This window comes from Clupea harengus, chromosome 14, assembly GCF_900700415.2.
Source record: "Clupea harengus chromosome 14, Ch_v2.0.2, whole genome shotgun sequence".
Taxonomy (NCBI): Eukaryota; Metazoa; Chordata; class Actinopteri; order Clupeiformes; family Clupeidae; genus Clupea; species Clupea harengus.
The window spans coordinates 15,221,873-15,234,038 of record NC_045165.1 but is presented as its reverse complement, the minus strand read 5'-3'; the positions used below and the strand labels follow the sequence as shown (position 1 = coordinate 15,234,038).

At 43.9% G+C, this 12,166-nt stretch overlaps 1 protein-coding gene across 1 annotated transcript; it reads right to left on the bottom strand.

The window, feature by feature from the left end:
- Positions 1-2,974: 2,974 nt before the first annotated feature.
- LOC105908329 (kelch-like protein 28) lies at positions 2,975-12,156 on the bottom strand. The gene is made up of 6 exons (XM_012836821.3): positions 12,035-12,156; positions 8,599-8,862; positions 7,282-7,919; positions 6,383-6,826; positions 4,410-4,618; positions 2,975-4,068 (listed from the first exon to the last, which is right to left on the bottom strand). The coding sequence occupies exons 2-6, from the start codon at positions 8,860-8,862 to the stop codon at positions 3,905-3,907; spliced, it is 1,719 nt and encodes a 572-aa protein (XP_012692275.1). The 5' UTR covers positions 12,035-12,156; the 3' UTR covers positions 2,975-3,904.
- Positions 12,157-12,166: the final 10 nt, after the last annotated feature.

The window sequence follows — 12,166 nt, the reverse complement described above, 5'->3', positions numbered from 1 at the left end:
GTCACTGAAGCAAGTGGGCCACAGACTGAAATCCCACTGACAAAGTTATGCACAGAGTTAATTTCAAGTCATCTACGCCGGATTCCATTTGATTTGCTTGCATGTACAACACCAACTTCACTTCTGGTGGTGGTGGGGGGGCATAACAAAATGCACTTTTGAGTTAAATACATGCGAAGAAGGCATATGCAACCTTCCTATTTGTGCTTGAAGCCATACGAAGCTGAAAGACACCGGTCTTCAAACAGGCTTAAAATGTTGACAAGCTAACTCAACTGCTAGTCTGCTGGTTAAGAAAATCAGTTGGAATTCCTTAAGTGAGGGATATTAAGATGATATTTTTAAAGACAATGAATGCTATGTTAGAAGCATCCGAAATACACTAAGAGCCAGCAAATGATCTGAACTGAGCAAGGCTACAGGTAAAGCTACCTAAAGTGGCTTAATGTTAAAGTAACATTGCCACTAACAATAGCCTTAAGTAATATTAAAGCTACCAGCAACATTGTCTGCTAGAGACAATCAAATGACGATTACATTAGACTGATAAAGAGTCTGCCATTAACAAAACATTCCCTATATTTTGATAGTCAAGTCAGCAGTCACTCCCTCTCTTGTGTAAGCTTTAGCTTTAGAAATGCTTGCATCAAGATGGCGGGGGTTGTGCTCCATGCCCACTGTGAACAACAGAAGTGCCTCGCAGCTTATGCTGACCTAGGGCACTGCCCCAAAACTGATGAAAGTACAGCGCATGTCACCGTCACGCATGTCTACAAGTACGATTGACAGTAGGCCTCTTCTGGTCCGAGGGAAAGATCTGAATGGGATCTTAAGTGGTCTTGTATGATGGATCATGAATCTGGGGCTATTCCAATAAAATATTTGGATTTAAAAACAACAACAAAAAAAAGTGATGATAAATGTCTCACAAATTAATACCTGCTTCAATGAAAAAGCAGCTCATAACACTTCAGCTGATCAAATAAGTTAAGAATGGAAGTGCAAAATGAAATGAACAAAAAAAAGTAAAAAAAAAAAAAGAAAAGAAATGCACCAAACAAAACCACAAACTCTTGTACGACTCCTGCCTTCACCCGACGATTCATAACAGTTACCGACACAAACACACATTGACATGCCACACGTTAGATCACAGCAATATCAGAAACACCTTGGCTTTTAGGAGACACAAAGAATAGGTCAATAGGTCATCCAAGAAAGTCTTATTGCATCGTCTAAATGCCATACATACCCAACACATTTCACTATGTACAACTTACAAAGTATCAAATGGTTTGGTAAGTGCAACACAGCATCCCATATTAAAGCCCCCCCTCTCCCTCCCTCCCGCGAATATTGACTTTAATGTACAAAGTAAATGCACCTCTGACCTAACATTGTGGATATCCCCTATGTCACATGTTTAAAACCAGGCAAATAGATGCCAGGCTAGGTCTGGTTTAAACAATAGTCCAATGGGCACACATCCACTGATTCATTTGTTTGTGATGCTGCTCCCTTCATAGACTTTGCAGGGACAATGACTTTTGAAGAGCCCACTGTCTTAAGGGGAGGATCTTTTTTTTTTTTTTTTTTAGATCAGTTCCCCGATCAGACTACACAATGTCCCCCTTCCCTACTAAAGGCTAGGGCTAGACGATGGCAAGAGCCCTTTACATGCTGAGGGCTTGCCATGTGAGAAAGCACAAAAAGAATATCACAAGAGACAGAGACTGCAGTGCAGAGCACTGGCTTTCACACAGTCGCTAGGGTGAGATACGGTCTATTTCTGGAACAAAAGGGTGCATTTTTTTTTTTTTTTTTTTAAATTAGTGTGATTTTGTGTTTTGGCACTTGTCACCACAAAGTCTGTGTATGTTCGTAGAAAACGAATTACCCTGTTTGTGTTTTTCCCGGAAGAGGCCACACCCTCGGTTGCAGTTGAAACACATGGATGATATGTTAAGGGGATAGGAGAATTTAAGATCGAAAGGCAGGTTTGTCGACATCCTGAACAAACATTCTTAATCTAAGCTGAAGGATGGTAGACTGGTCCCAAGCATGGATCCCTTTATGAGTTAAACTGGACAACTCAGAACAAACACAGATAAGAAAATCATGTCAAGACCTGTGTGCATGGGGCAGACCAACAGCGATCACATCCAAACAACCATTAAACAAAGGCGTAGAGCCCTATTAATGGCGAGGACTGGAGTTAGAGTCCCTCTGCCAAGCACAGTGTGGAGCTCTTTGACATCAAAGTCTCTTTGTGACCTTTCCTTTATGTCAAACACACACACACACACACACACACGCCATTATTGCATGGACTTGTGAAGTAAGCTTTTTTTCCTCTCCAACAGGTAAACCAGTGACCTAAATACCACAATGAAACACAATTAAATACATGAAGTCTATCCCACACTGTGAGACACTGAACACAAAAAAAGCTGAATCCTGAATCCTAAAAATAGCACCATTAAAGTATTTAGTACAAGCAGTCACGTGTATAGAGGTTGCAAGTGTGGTATGGTTACTTTTCAATGCTTTTCAGGAATTATGGGATGAGAGGGGGAAAAATGCAGGAGAACCATTTTCAAGCATGCGCGTACACACACACACACACACGCACACGCACACGCACGCACACACACACACACGCAAAGTTGAAAAGCAGAACAGGAGGGCAGAGTGAAAGATGCTGAAGTGCTACAGGTGTAGAAGTTTAGCTGAGTGGTACTGGAAGAATTCTCAAGAGAACATAGTGGGATTCATGAACTCACAAATCACCAAAACTCAATGAGCTCTGCCCCTACACACACGCACACGCACACGCACACGCACACGCACACGCACACACACTAACCCAGTGCAGGAAACATTTACAGGCAATGCACTAGGATATATTAATTACTTAATTTATATATATATATATATATATATATATATATTCTGGGGTGCTATATATATATATATATATATATATATATATATATATATATATATTCTGTTCTTCACCTAAACTATGTACAAGAGAAAGAACGAGAGAGATAAAGGCAGCCCTTTTTAAGTGAGTATAAAGAAAATTCTAGGTTATCATTTTTTGTGAAGCACTGATTTTCAATGCAGACATTTCAGACTCGGCCAGGAGCATCACCCCCTGGCCTGGCCACTTTGTTGTGCACGCGCACGCACACACGCACACACACACACCCACCCTTGTGTATTGATCGGTCATTTGGCCCAACATGCATACACACAGAGACGAACATGAGTATGCGCATCCTGACCAGACACACTTTAAGGAACTAGAACACACTTCGGAGCTATGGCTCTGTTTGGGGCTAAGTGACCAACGACAGAACACAAACGCGCTTGCCAGGAGGGAGAGACTGAGAAACAGGTCTGGTGTTACCACATCACAAAAACTAAGCTAAACAAATCAACACAGGAGAAAAAAAATGCTGAAGGAGAAAGCAAAGTGACTGAATTCTCCTATAATCCGGTCAAATGGCTCAGAGAGTCTTTTGCTGGACCCTAAAAGCAGGTGGTAGACAAGACACAGGTCCTTCTCCCCAGAACGTCTCTTGTGATCTGTGCGTTCCTCCTCGTCCTCATCCTCCTGTTCCTCCTCGGGTCTCCGTCTCTGGTCATCTTTGTGGTCCCCGATGCCAGTTTGGCTGTTTCATCCTGCATGCACTTACTCCTCCCATCCAACAGGGGGTGAGATTTTGCCACTCCACCCTCCCCCCGCCTCCCCTCTGCTATCGCAGAGCGAAACGAGGATGATCTGGACGGCGTTGAGGACAAAGAACAGAAACAAACCCCAAAAGAAAACCATTCGTTTTTTTCTTCTTCCTTCACGTCCCTCTCTGGAGAGAGTCCTTTCCTGGAGCTCCTAGGGTCAAAGGGCAGTTAGGCCAAAGTTACAGCGGCAGCACATCATGCCGCTAGAATCCAGCCAGCTGTCCGTGATGGGTTCGTAGCGCTGCACGGTGTTTAGGTACGATGACCCCGAGTGACCCCCGACCACATAGAGGTAGTTATCTACAACAGCAGCGCCAACCCCTGGAGAGATTGACAGAGACAACATTGTCAGACGCCAGGGCCTCAAATCATCTAATCACACATGGCTTATGGCAAGAATTACAAATGTCATAACTATTTAATAGAAACAAGTAATCTGTGGCATCTGTGGATTTAAAGTTACATTTCTTGTTCTTAAAAGACTAGCATGGAAAACTGCCATGAAAAGGGCCTAAAGCACAGACAATATGCTGCACTTCTAATGCTTAAAATCTGTACTTCAGCCTCAGTCTTCACCAGATATGTCAACAAGGCAGTGTTAAAAACTAACTCTGCCTGCGATGGTATATCGGAGTTGTAAAGTCCTGTTCGGTTGCACTCACCTGTGCGAGGCTCACTCATGGGTCGGCACGCAGTCCACTGGTTTTGGTAGGGGTCGTACCTCTCGATGCTGGACAGGTGAGACACGCCGTTGTGTCCCCCCACCACGAAGATGAAGCCGAGCATGACGCCCACCCCGAAGTTGATGCGCTTGTCAGCCATGGGAGCTACCATTTCCCAGGCATCTTTACTCGGGTCATAGCGCTCAACGCTGAAAGACAGGACAGACAGAGTGGGAAAACAAACAAACAAAAAGGCACAGATAACTAATACAAACATTCAAAACCTCCAAAGATCATCTCAAGCCTGCTTTGCATGATGCTGTGGGTCTGGTTCTCCAAATTTGCATTCAGACTGGTGTGCCACTACCTGCATTCCTAGAGGTTTATCCACCAGCGACATTTAGCCATCACAACCAAATGCACCTCCATCTTGCTCTCTCAGGATTGCAAATAAAAGACACATGTAAATACCAGGTCCGACCAACTCAAACCCAAATCAGTGGTATGAGTAAAGTAGACTAGTTTTCGTGTCAAGTGTTCATGTATTGAATGACACTGGAGGAAACAGACCTGTTATATTACCTAACTACATGACAAAAACAGGCTACAATCCCATTTTCAAAACTCCACGGTCTGACGTTCTTAGCTACCTCGATTCACAAGAATCCCATTTATAATCAAAGCACACTATTCATTTTACTCCAGACACTTTTTTAGTTGACCTGCCGCACACAAACAACTTGTTCCAGTCTTGAATCATTTTGGCATCATAAAAGTCATGAAACCATAACAACGTTGCAGGGGACTTTGCAAACAGGGAATTACCTTTCAGAGCGTGTTGGTTGGGTGTGCGCTTGTAGGGGATTTTGGTTAGACCGGGGGGGGGGGGGGGGGGGGGGGGAAATGAAGCCCTAGCGTGCCTGCTATCCAAACACATTCTCTGCAGGGACCCGGGTGTCAAGGAGACGGTGCAACAACAAGAGAACTCTCCCGGTGGTGGGAGCCGAGATCAGAGCCAACTCCTTCAGAGGAAAAAGGGGCACTTATCTCGGTTCCCAAGACTATCATTCCACCATGTACTCTTTCCAGGACAACACATTCTGCTCAGAGTTGACCAATCTAACATTTGGTTACGTCAAATAAACAGCTCAGAATTTTGGCAACAAGACGTTTGGCAAGTATGCCCAATGATAACTCAGAAGCCCAAGAGGCACTGACACTACTGTTTGTACAGTTAGGAAAAACAAAATAAAAACAAAAAAGAACGTATTAAAATCAGCTTTCCCTCCGACCAGCAGATTTTTTTAGATTTGCTATCGGCAAGAAACCCAAACTAAATCTCACACAAGGGTCAACAACAGAATCAGTGACAACAACTCCACTGAATTCAACAAGTACAACCCTCAAATACATACAAACATGCAATGGCATACAAAGAAGATGGCATTCAGTATCTGTGACTTAATAACTGCAACTCCATTGCAAGATCTTAGAAAGAAAGGTGGAAATTCAAATAAACAGCTCATTAAAGAGGAACAATGATTACCAATGTTCATAATTACATTTTTGGGGTCTACTAGAATAGAATTGTCCAAAAAACATTATTTTTCTCATACTGTAGATTTGTATTCCCCCTTTGTCTGAAATGCCCTGTTAGAGCTCCTGTGTCTTTAAGCCCCCTATCCCGATGAGCCCGGTGTGCTCGGATTGGTCAGCTAGACGGGCAATAAGAATTGCGTAATCTTGTAACAAGAAAAATTCCAACGAGGCTGAGAAAAGTGGGCTCTGTGAGAGACTTACTCCCTATGGTGTGTACTTTGGGCATTGGAACTCCGCAATTCTGCAGACCATTTACATGCACAAAAAGCTATACAACACACTAAGGAAAGGAAAAACATTATCCTTAAGGTCCTCTTTAAGATTCTAAGCATCCTTCAACAATCACCTGTTCCACAGTGGCCCCTTCTGCTCACCTGTTCATGTGTGCAGGTCCGTAGCCCCCGATGGCGTAGATCATGCCGTCCAGCACTGCGGTGGCGAAGCAGCTGCGCGACTCGGTCATGGGCGCCACAGGCTGCCACTCCTTCACCTTGGGTGCGTACCTCTCCACCGACTGCAGGTAGTACTGACCATCATAGCCGCCCAGCGCGTACAGCTCGCCCGCCAGCACCACCACGCCCAGCGTGCTGCGGCACTCTGCCATGCGCTCCACCGACGACCACGTGTTGCTGTCGGGGTCCCAGCGTTCCACCGAGCTTTCGTGCCGCCGGTAGCTGATGCCTTGACGCATGTGTGTGGCGATGCCGCCCACCACGTAGACCTTCTGGTCCAGGATGGCCACGCCGAACTCGTATCGGGGCACACTGAGTGGCGCCAGGCCAATCCACGAGTCTGTCTGAGGGAAGTACATCTCCATGCTACAAGGAGGAGGAGGGAAGCAGAGGGAAATGAGTGTTTCATTCAACACAGTAACTCAACTGTCAGTGTATGATGTTATGAGTTCGACGATATGGTTTATTTCTATGGATCACAGATGGAGAGCAATGATTATATGGTAAACAATCCTGGACAAAACTGTGTGCTAGGCAATGAAATTCCATTTTTCCTTTGGCAGCACTTCAGTTAGATAATTGCCATACATACTATGCTTAGAAAAGAGTGACCTATACGTGTAGGGTTAAATAATCCTAGAGCTGCAACATAAAATACTACTATATAGAAGTCTATGTGCATGCATACATCTCTCAACAGTGTGCAGATAACCATTTTTTTTAAACACACAGTGGTTGGTTTCAATGCTGCAGACCATCTTTTACACAAAATGAAACTAGGGCTACAACTGCAGAAAAAACATGTCCCATCCTCTTGCTACCTCTCAAGTGTGGCAAAGAGTCCAGTCTTGCCCCCAACGGCGAGCAGGACTTTGGGCGCACACCGCGACCGTGTGGACAGCACCGTCTGGTAGGAGAGGCGGTGCTCGGGCATGAAGTGGTACTTGAGGGCCTCGTTTAGCAGGTGCTTGCAGGCGTGGTCGTCACGGATCAGGTGGTTGGCCTCGTAGAGGCGCGTGAGGAACTTGACGCTGAGAAGCGGCAGCCGCACGCAGTGTAGCAGCTGGGCCAGGTGCTGCTGGCGCTCTGTCAGGTCGTACTTGATCCACGACTCCAGCGCGTAGAACACCGTCTCCTCTGTGACCACCTTCAAGCAGTCGTTGGAGACGATCTCGTCCAGCTCGGTGCGTGTCAGTTCGAAGAACTCCTCTGTCTGGCACACCTCCTCGAAGTTCTCGCAGATGAACTTGGTGGCGGCCAGGCAAAGGTCGTGGCAACCGTAGGTCTCGGCGAAGCGGGAGATACCGATGCAGTTGCCGGCATCCAGCTGGCTCTCCAGGAAGCTGCAGCACTCCTTTAGCACCAACTTGACCTGGAGAAGGTTGGCGGCAGGCAGGAGGGATTCCACCGTGTCCTGGGAGATGAAGACTGTACCGGTATAGGCGTACTCTACAATGGCCTGTGGCAGACAGTGGATTATTCAGGAGATGTCTAAAGATGCGAAAATAGACACTTTTACGGATTTACAGCCCAGAGTTAAAGCAACACTATGCAACAATTTTTTGCTTCTTTTTGAGGTATGTTCTCTATGAGAAACTACTTTTCTAACATCTTAAAATACATTTTGATGAAATATGGTCATGTGTAGGACAGAGAACACACCCATCGTTCCCACTAGCCATCCAGGCTATGCACAATGAAGTTCTATGGTTTGGGTTGGAACACCCTGCGAAAAAATTACATTACCAACAATATTGCCAAAAGACTCCAATTAGTATGTCGGCAAACTTTAATCATTGCCAACTGGGCTGCTGGTAGTGTTTGCAAGGTTTTTGGATACTTTTAGGTTGGTAGCTTGCTAGTTTTATGACAGAACTCTATGGTCTATATATAATAAGTCTAAAGTCTAGTTATGCACATGATAAAAGGTCTTCAGAAACAAGAACTGAATAGTCAATCAAAAACAAGACATTTTTCTTTTGTTTCGAGTGAAAATACGGAGCTATGTTTCAAAGAATCCCAAATGGGTCATAAAGCAAAGAAGGCATAAAAACAAAATCGATTAAGTCGATTAATGAATAAACAGCAGCAGATTCTCAAGGGATAAAAAAAAAACAACAAAGCAACAGTTCCATTACCTGCAGCGCCGTCTCATCGATGCACTGGAACTCCACCTCGGAGGTCTCCTTCTCAGACAGGTTGCCCGTGAACATGGCCTTGAAGTAGGGGCTGATGCTGGCCAGCACCACTTTATGGGCGTGGATCTTTGCGTCGCCCACCCGCAGAACGATGTCGCACAGCTCATGGTCCTGGCGGAGCAGCTGAAGGCCCTGCAGCAGCTGCTCTGAGTGGGGCCGCGTCAGACTGGCAAGCATGTAGGACTGGCCCTGCTGCTGGTCCATCTGCCCAGAGGAGAGAAGTAAGGTGGTTAAGGTAACCGTAGCACCTAAATGCCTGAACTCCACACTACTATGATTACGGTCATCAAACCCAAATCAGTGGTATGAGTAAAGTAGACTAGTTTTCGTGTCAAGTGTTCATGTATTGACTGACACTGGAGGAAACAGACCTGTTATATTACCTAACTAAACAGGCTACAATCCCATTTTCAAAACATCACAAGCGGTACAAAGATGATACAGCCTGACTACTAGGGATGGGCATAATTAATCGACGATCGATTAATTGATCATTAAGAATTTCCTCGATGAAATTATTTTTTCATCGATTAAAACTAATGCATGTTCTGTTGCGTAGTGTGCGTGTAATTTATTTATTTTAGGGCTGTCAAAGTTAACGCGTTATTCTATGAGATTATTGTGGCCGAGATTAATGCAATAAAATATTTGAACGCAACTTTGTTTACTTCCGGTGTGCGTTGACCCATGGCACGAAACCGCTGCGTGTCTGCAGTCAGTTAGATAGAAGAGACCGAGACGGTAGTTGAAGATGGAGAGAGCTGAGGGATTGTTGGGCGGAAAGTTTCTGTTTAAGAGGCAAAATGACAGAACAATCGACAAAACTAAAGTTGTATGTAGCATTTGTCAAGCTGAATGTAGCTATCACAGAAGCAGCTCGTCTTTAAGTTATCACCCTAATGCAAAGCACCCGACAGAAAGCAGTCCCAGGTTAGATGGTCGCCAACCCACACTCCACGACTTCTCTAGGAAATTAACTAGACCAGTCCGTGAAAAGGTTACCAACGCTGTAGCAGTTTAGGTTGCCAGTGACTGTCGGCCCATCAACATAGTTGAAGACGGTGGGCTGACTGAGGTGATTCGAATTGCTTCAGGGGACAATTCTTACGATTTACCGTCGAGGGGCACCATTGTGTCTAGCATACATTCCTTGTATGACGGCGAGAGAGCACGAAAAAAATACAATTAAACAACAGTGTCTAAAATACACGCTGTCTGAAGTGATTACTCGTTAATTTATAAGATTTAGTCTTTAGAAGAAAACAAACTTTTAATCACGATGAATCTAGATGAATGAATTTCAAAATGTGAGATTAATTAGTTAGAGAGAAAAAAAAACGAAGGTCAGTTGTGTTTATGAGCACCGGCTTCTAGCTGTCGGCTCCGCTGCTTAAGAGTACAGCAGCGCATATTTTCAAGTGTAACCATTGAACGGATCCCGTTTAACTGCCACAAGAGTTGTCCATCTTGTAAGTTTAACTGCCACAAGAGTTGTTCATCTTGTAATAAAGATCTCAATGAGGAAACACGCTGTGTTTTTTCTATTTTCACTGCATTTTAATATAGCCTATAAATAGTGAATTTTAATATAAAAATATTAATGATTAATCGAAAATCGATCGTTAATTCTCCCGACGATCGATTAAGACAATTTAATCGAATGCCCATCCCTACTGACTACCCATCAAAGGTCCAACAGAGGTAACTGTATTTGTGTTATACTCCAAGCTACAGTGAATACAACCCTTTGAACAAACAGACAGTGTTTCAGTGGTTTACTACATTCAACCAAACCTGCCATAATGGGTGCCGTAGACTTCACAAAATGTCCAAAGGCACACAGATGTCACAGTCAGGCTACCAATCAGAACTTAACAATGTCCTTTGAATCCAATTTAACAAACAGATTATAGGCTCAACCTAGTGTACCAACCAATCTCTTGATACCTATCCAAGTATCCAACCAACTTCTTTTTAAATGAGATCAGCACGGCAGGTAGTTCAGCAGAGACTTTGAGGTCGTGGAACAGAGCTAAGCAACAACTGATGAAAGGACACTGGCAGGCCAACGCGTACCTAACAGAATAGTCGAGAATGCCAAAGCTACATTTTAGAACCCCTATGGCAATCTGAAACCATTTCACAATTACTCGCAGATATGAATTCATAAACAGTAGCTCTGCTGCTGACTTTCCTAATGCCCAAGTTGAGTTCTTCAATCTGTGATTGCTAGCCTAACCTGTAAACTGTATAAATCAGTCAACCAAGTACAACAGATCACAAATGTGTTACGTGTCGGCCACAAAGTAAGTTGACATTTTACAAAGTAAGCAAATGAAGGCGACCAACCATAAGGTTGTCAAATAACCCACACTGTAGAGCTAAAAACAAACAAGCTAGCTGTTCGTTACCTTGGCGAAGCTAGCTACCTAGCATACCTAGCTCAGATGTAATATTGTGTGAAGCCAAAGCACTGACACTTTCATTTCAGTAGGAAATAAAATGATCGGAGTTAGCTATACACATATATCGAAAATATATCGCTGCCAATTGCGTTACGACAGTTGTTTCCATGTCAGCAGTTGGCTGGCTAACTAATAAGCTAATTATGCTAGCCAGCACTGCCCAGCAGACATGGTAGATAAATACTCCACCGAGGTGTCCTAGAACAATTTCACTTGGAGGCATTTAAGTCATGGCGATAGTTAGCTAAAGTGAACTGGTTATCGTTAGCTTAGCAAGCTAGCTATGTAACAGAGACGTTTTTGACGTTTGCCTACTGTCAGCCAGCAGCTAGCAGTTTCTAAACAGTAACTTAACTTACCCTGCTGACATTAGTATTCTAAACAACATAAGGGTTAACGTGTTGCTTGCTAGTTAACGTTACTTAATACATCAAATGTGAACATATTAAAAGTTATGACAAGGCTAAAGACAACCGTTAACATCTCAGATAACACCACCAACCCAATTAACGTTAACCCACTGTGTTGCCTCGACAAGGTTTGCGAATTGGTTGACACTAGGCTAACTTGAATAGCTTGTGTACTGCAGATCTCATAGCATCATATAATAAAAAAGATGCAGTCCCCCAGCAAAAAAGAAGTTAACAGGGTAACGTTAGCTTGTCATTCTAAATACTTCTTAGAAATAAACGTGAGATGTCGCTGGCTAAAATATTCGCCCAGTAACTGTAAAACGTTATCTAGCATGCTATCAATAGCAATCATTGATGGTAGCTGGAAATCAAGTTATCCTAGCCCCTTTGCAAGCCCCAGTAGCTATTTGTTAAGTGGCGTTAGGTTTTACGAGCACATTATTACCAAATATAAGTTACATGGTAAGAAAACAGAAGGGAGAAACATGCACAGAATACCTGTATTGATGCTTCAGATGTTCCGAAACGATCACCTTTTATTGCCGTGGCGAAGTTCAATACAGCAGCGACAGAATCTCTACCGTCTGTTAAGAAAACAAACACAAATCAGGTTAGGTCTGCGTAACTTCC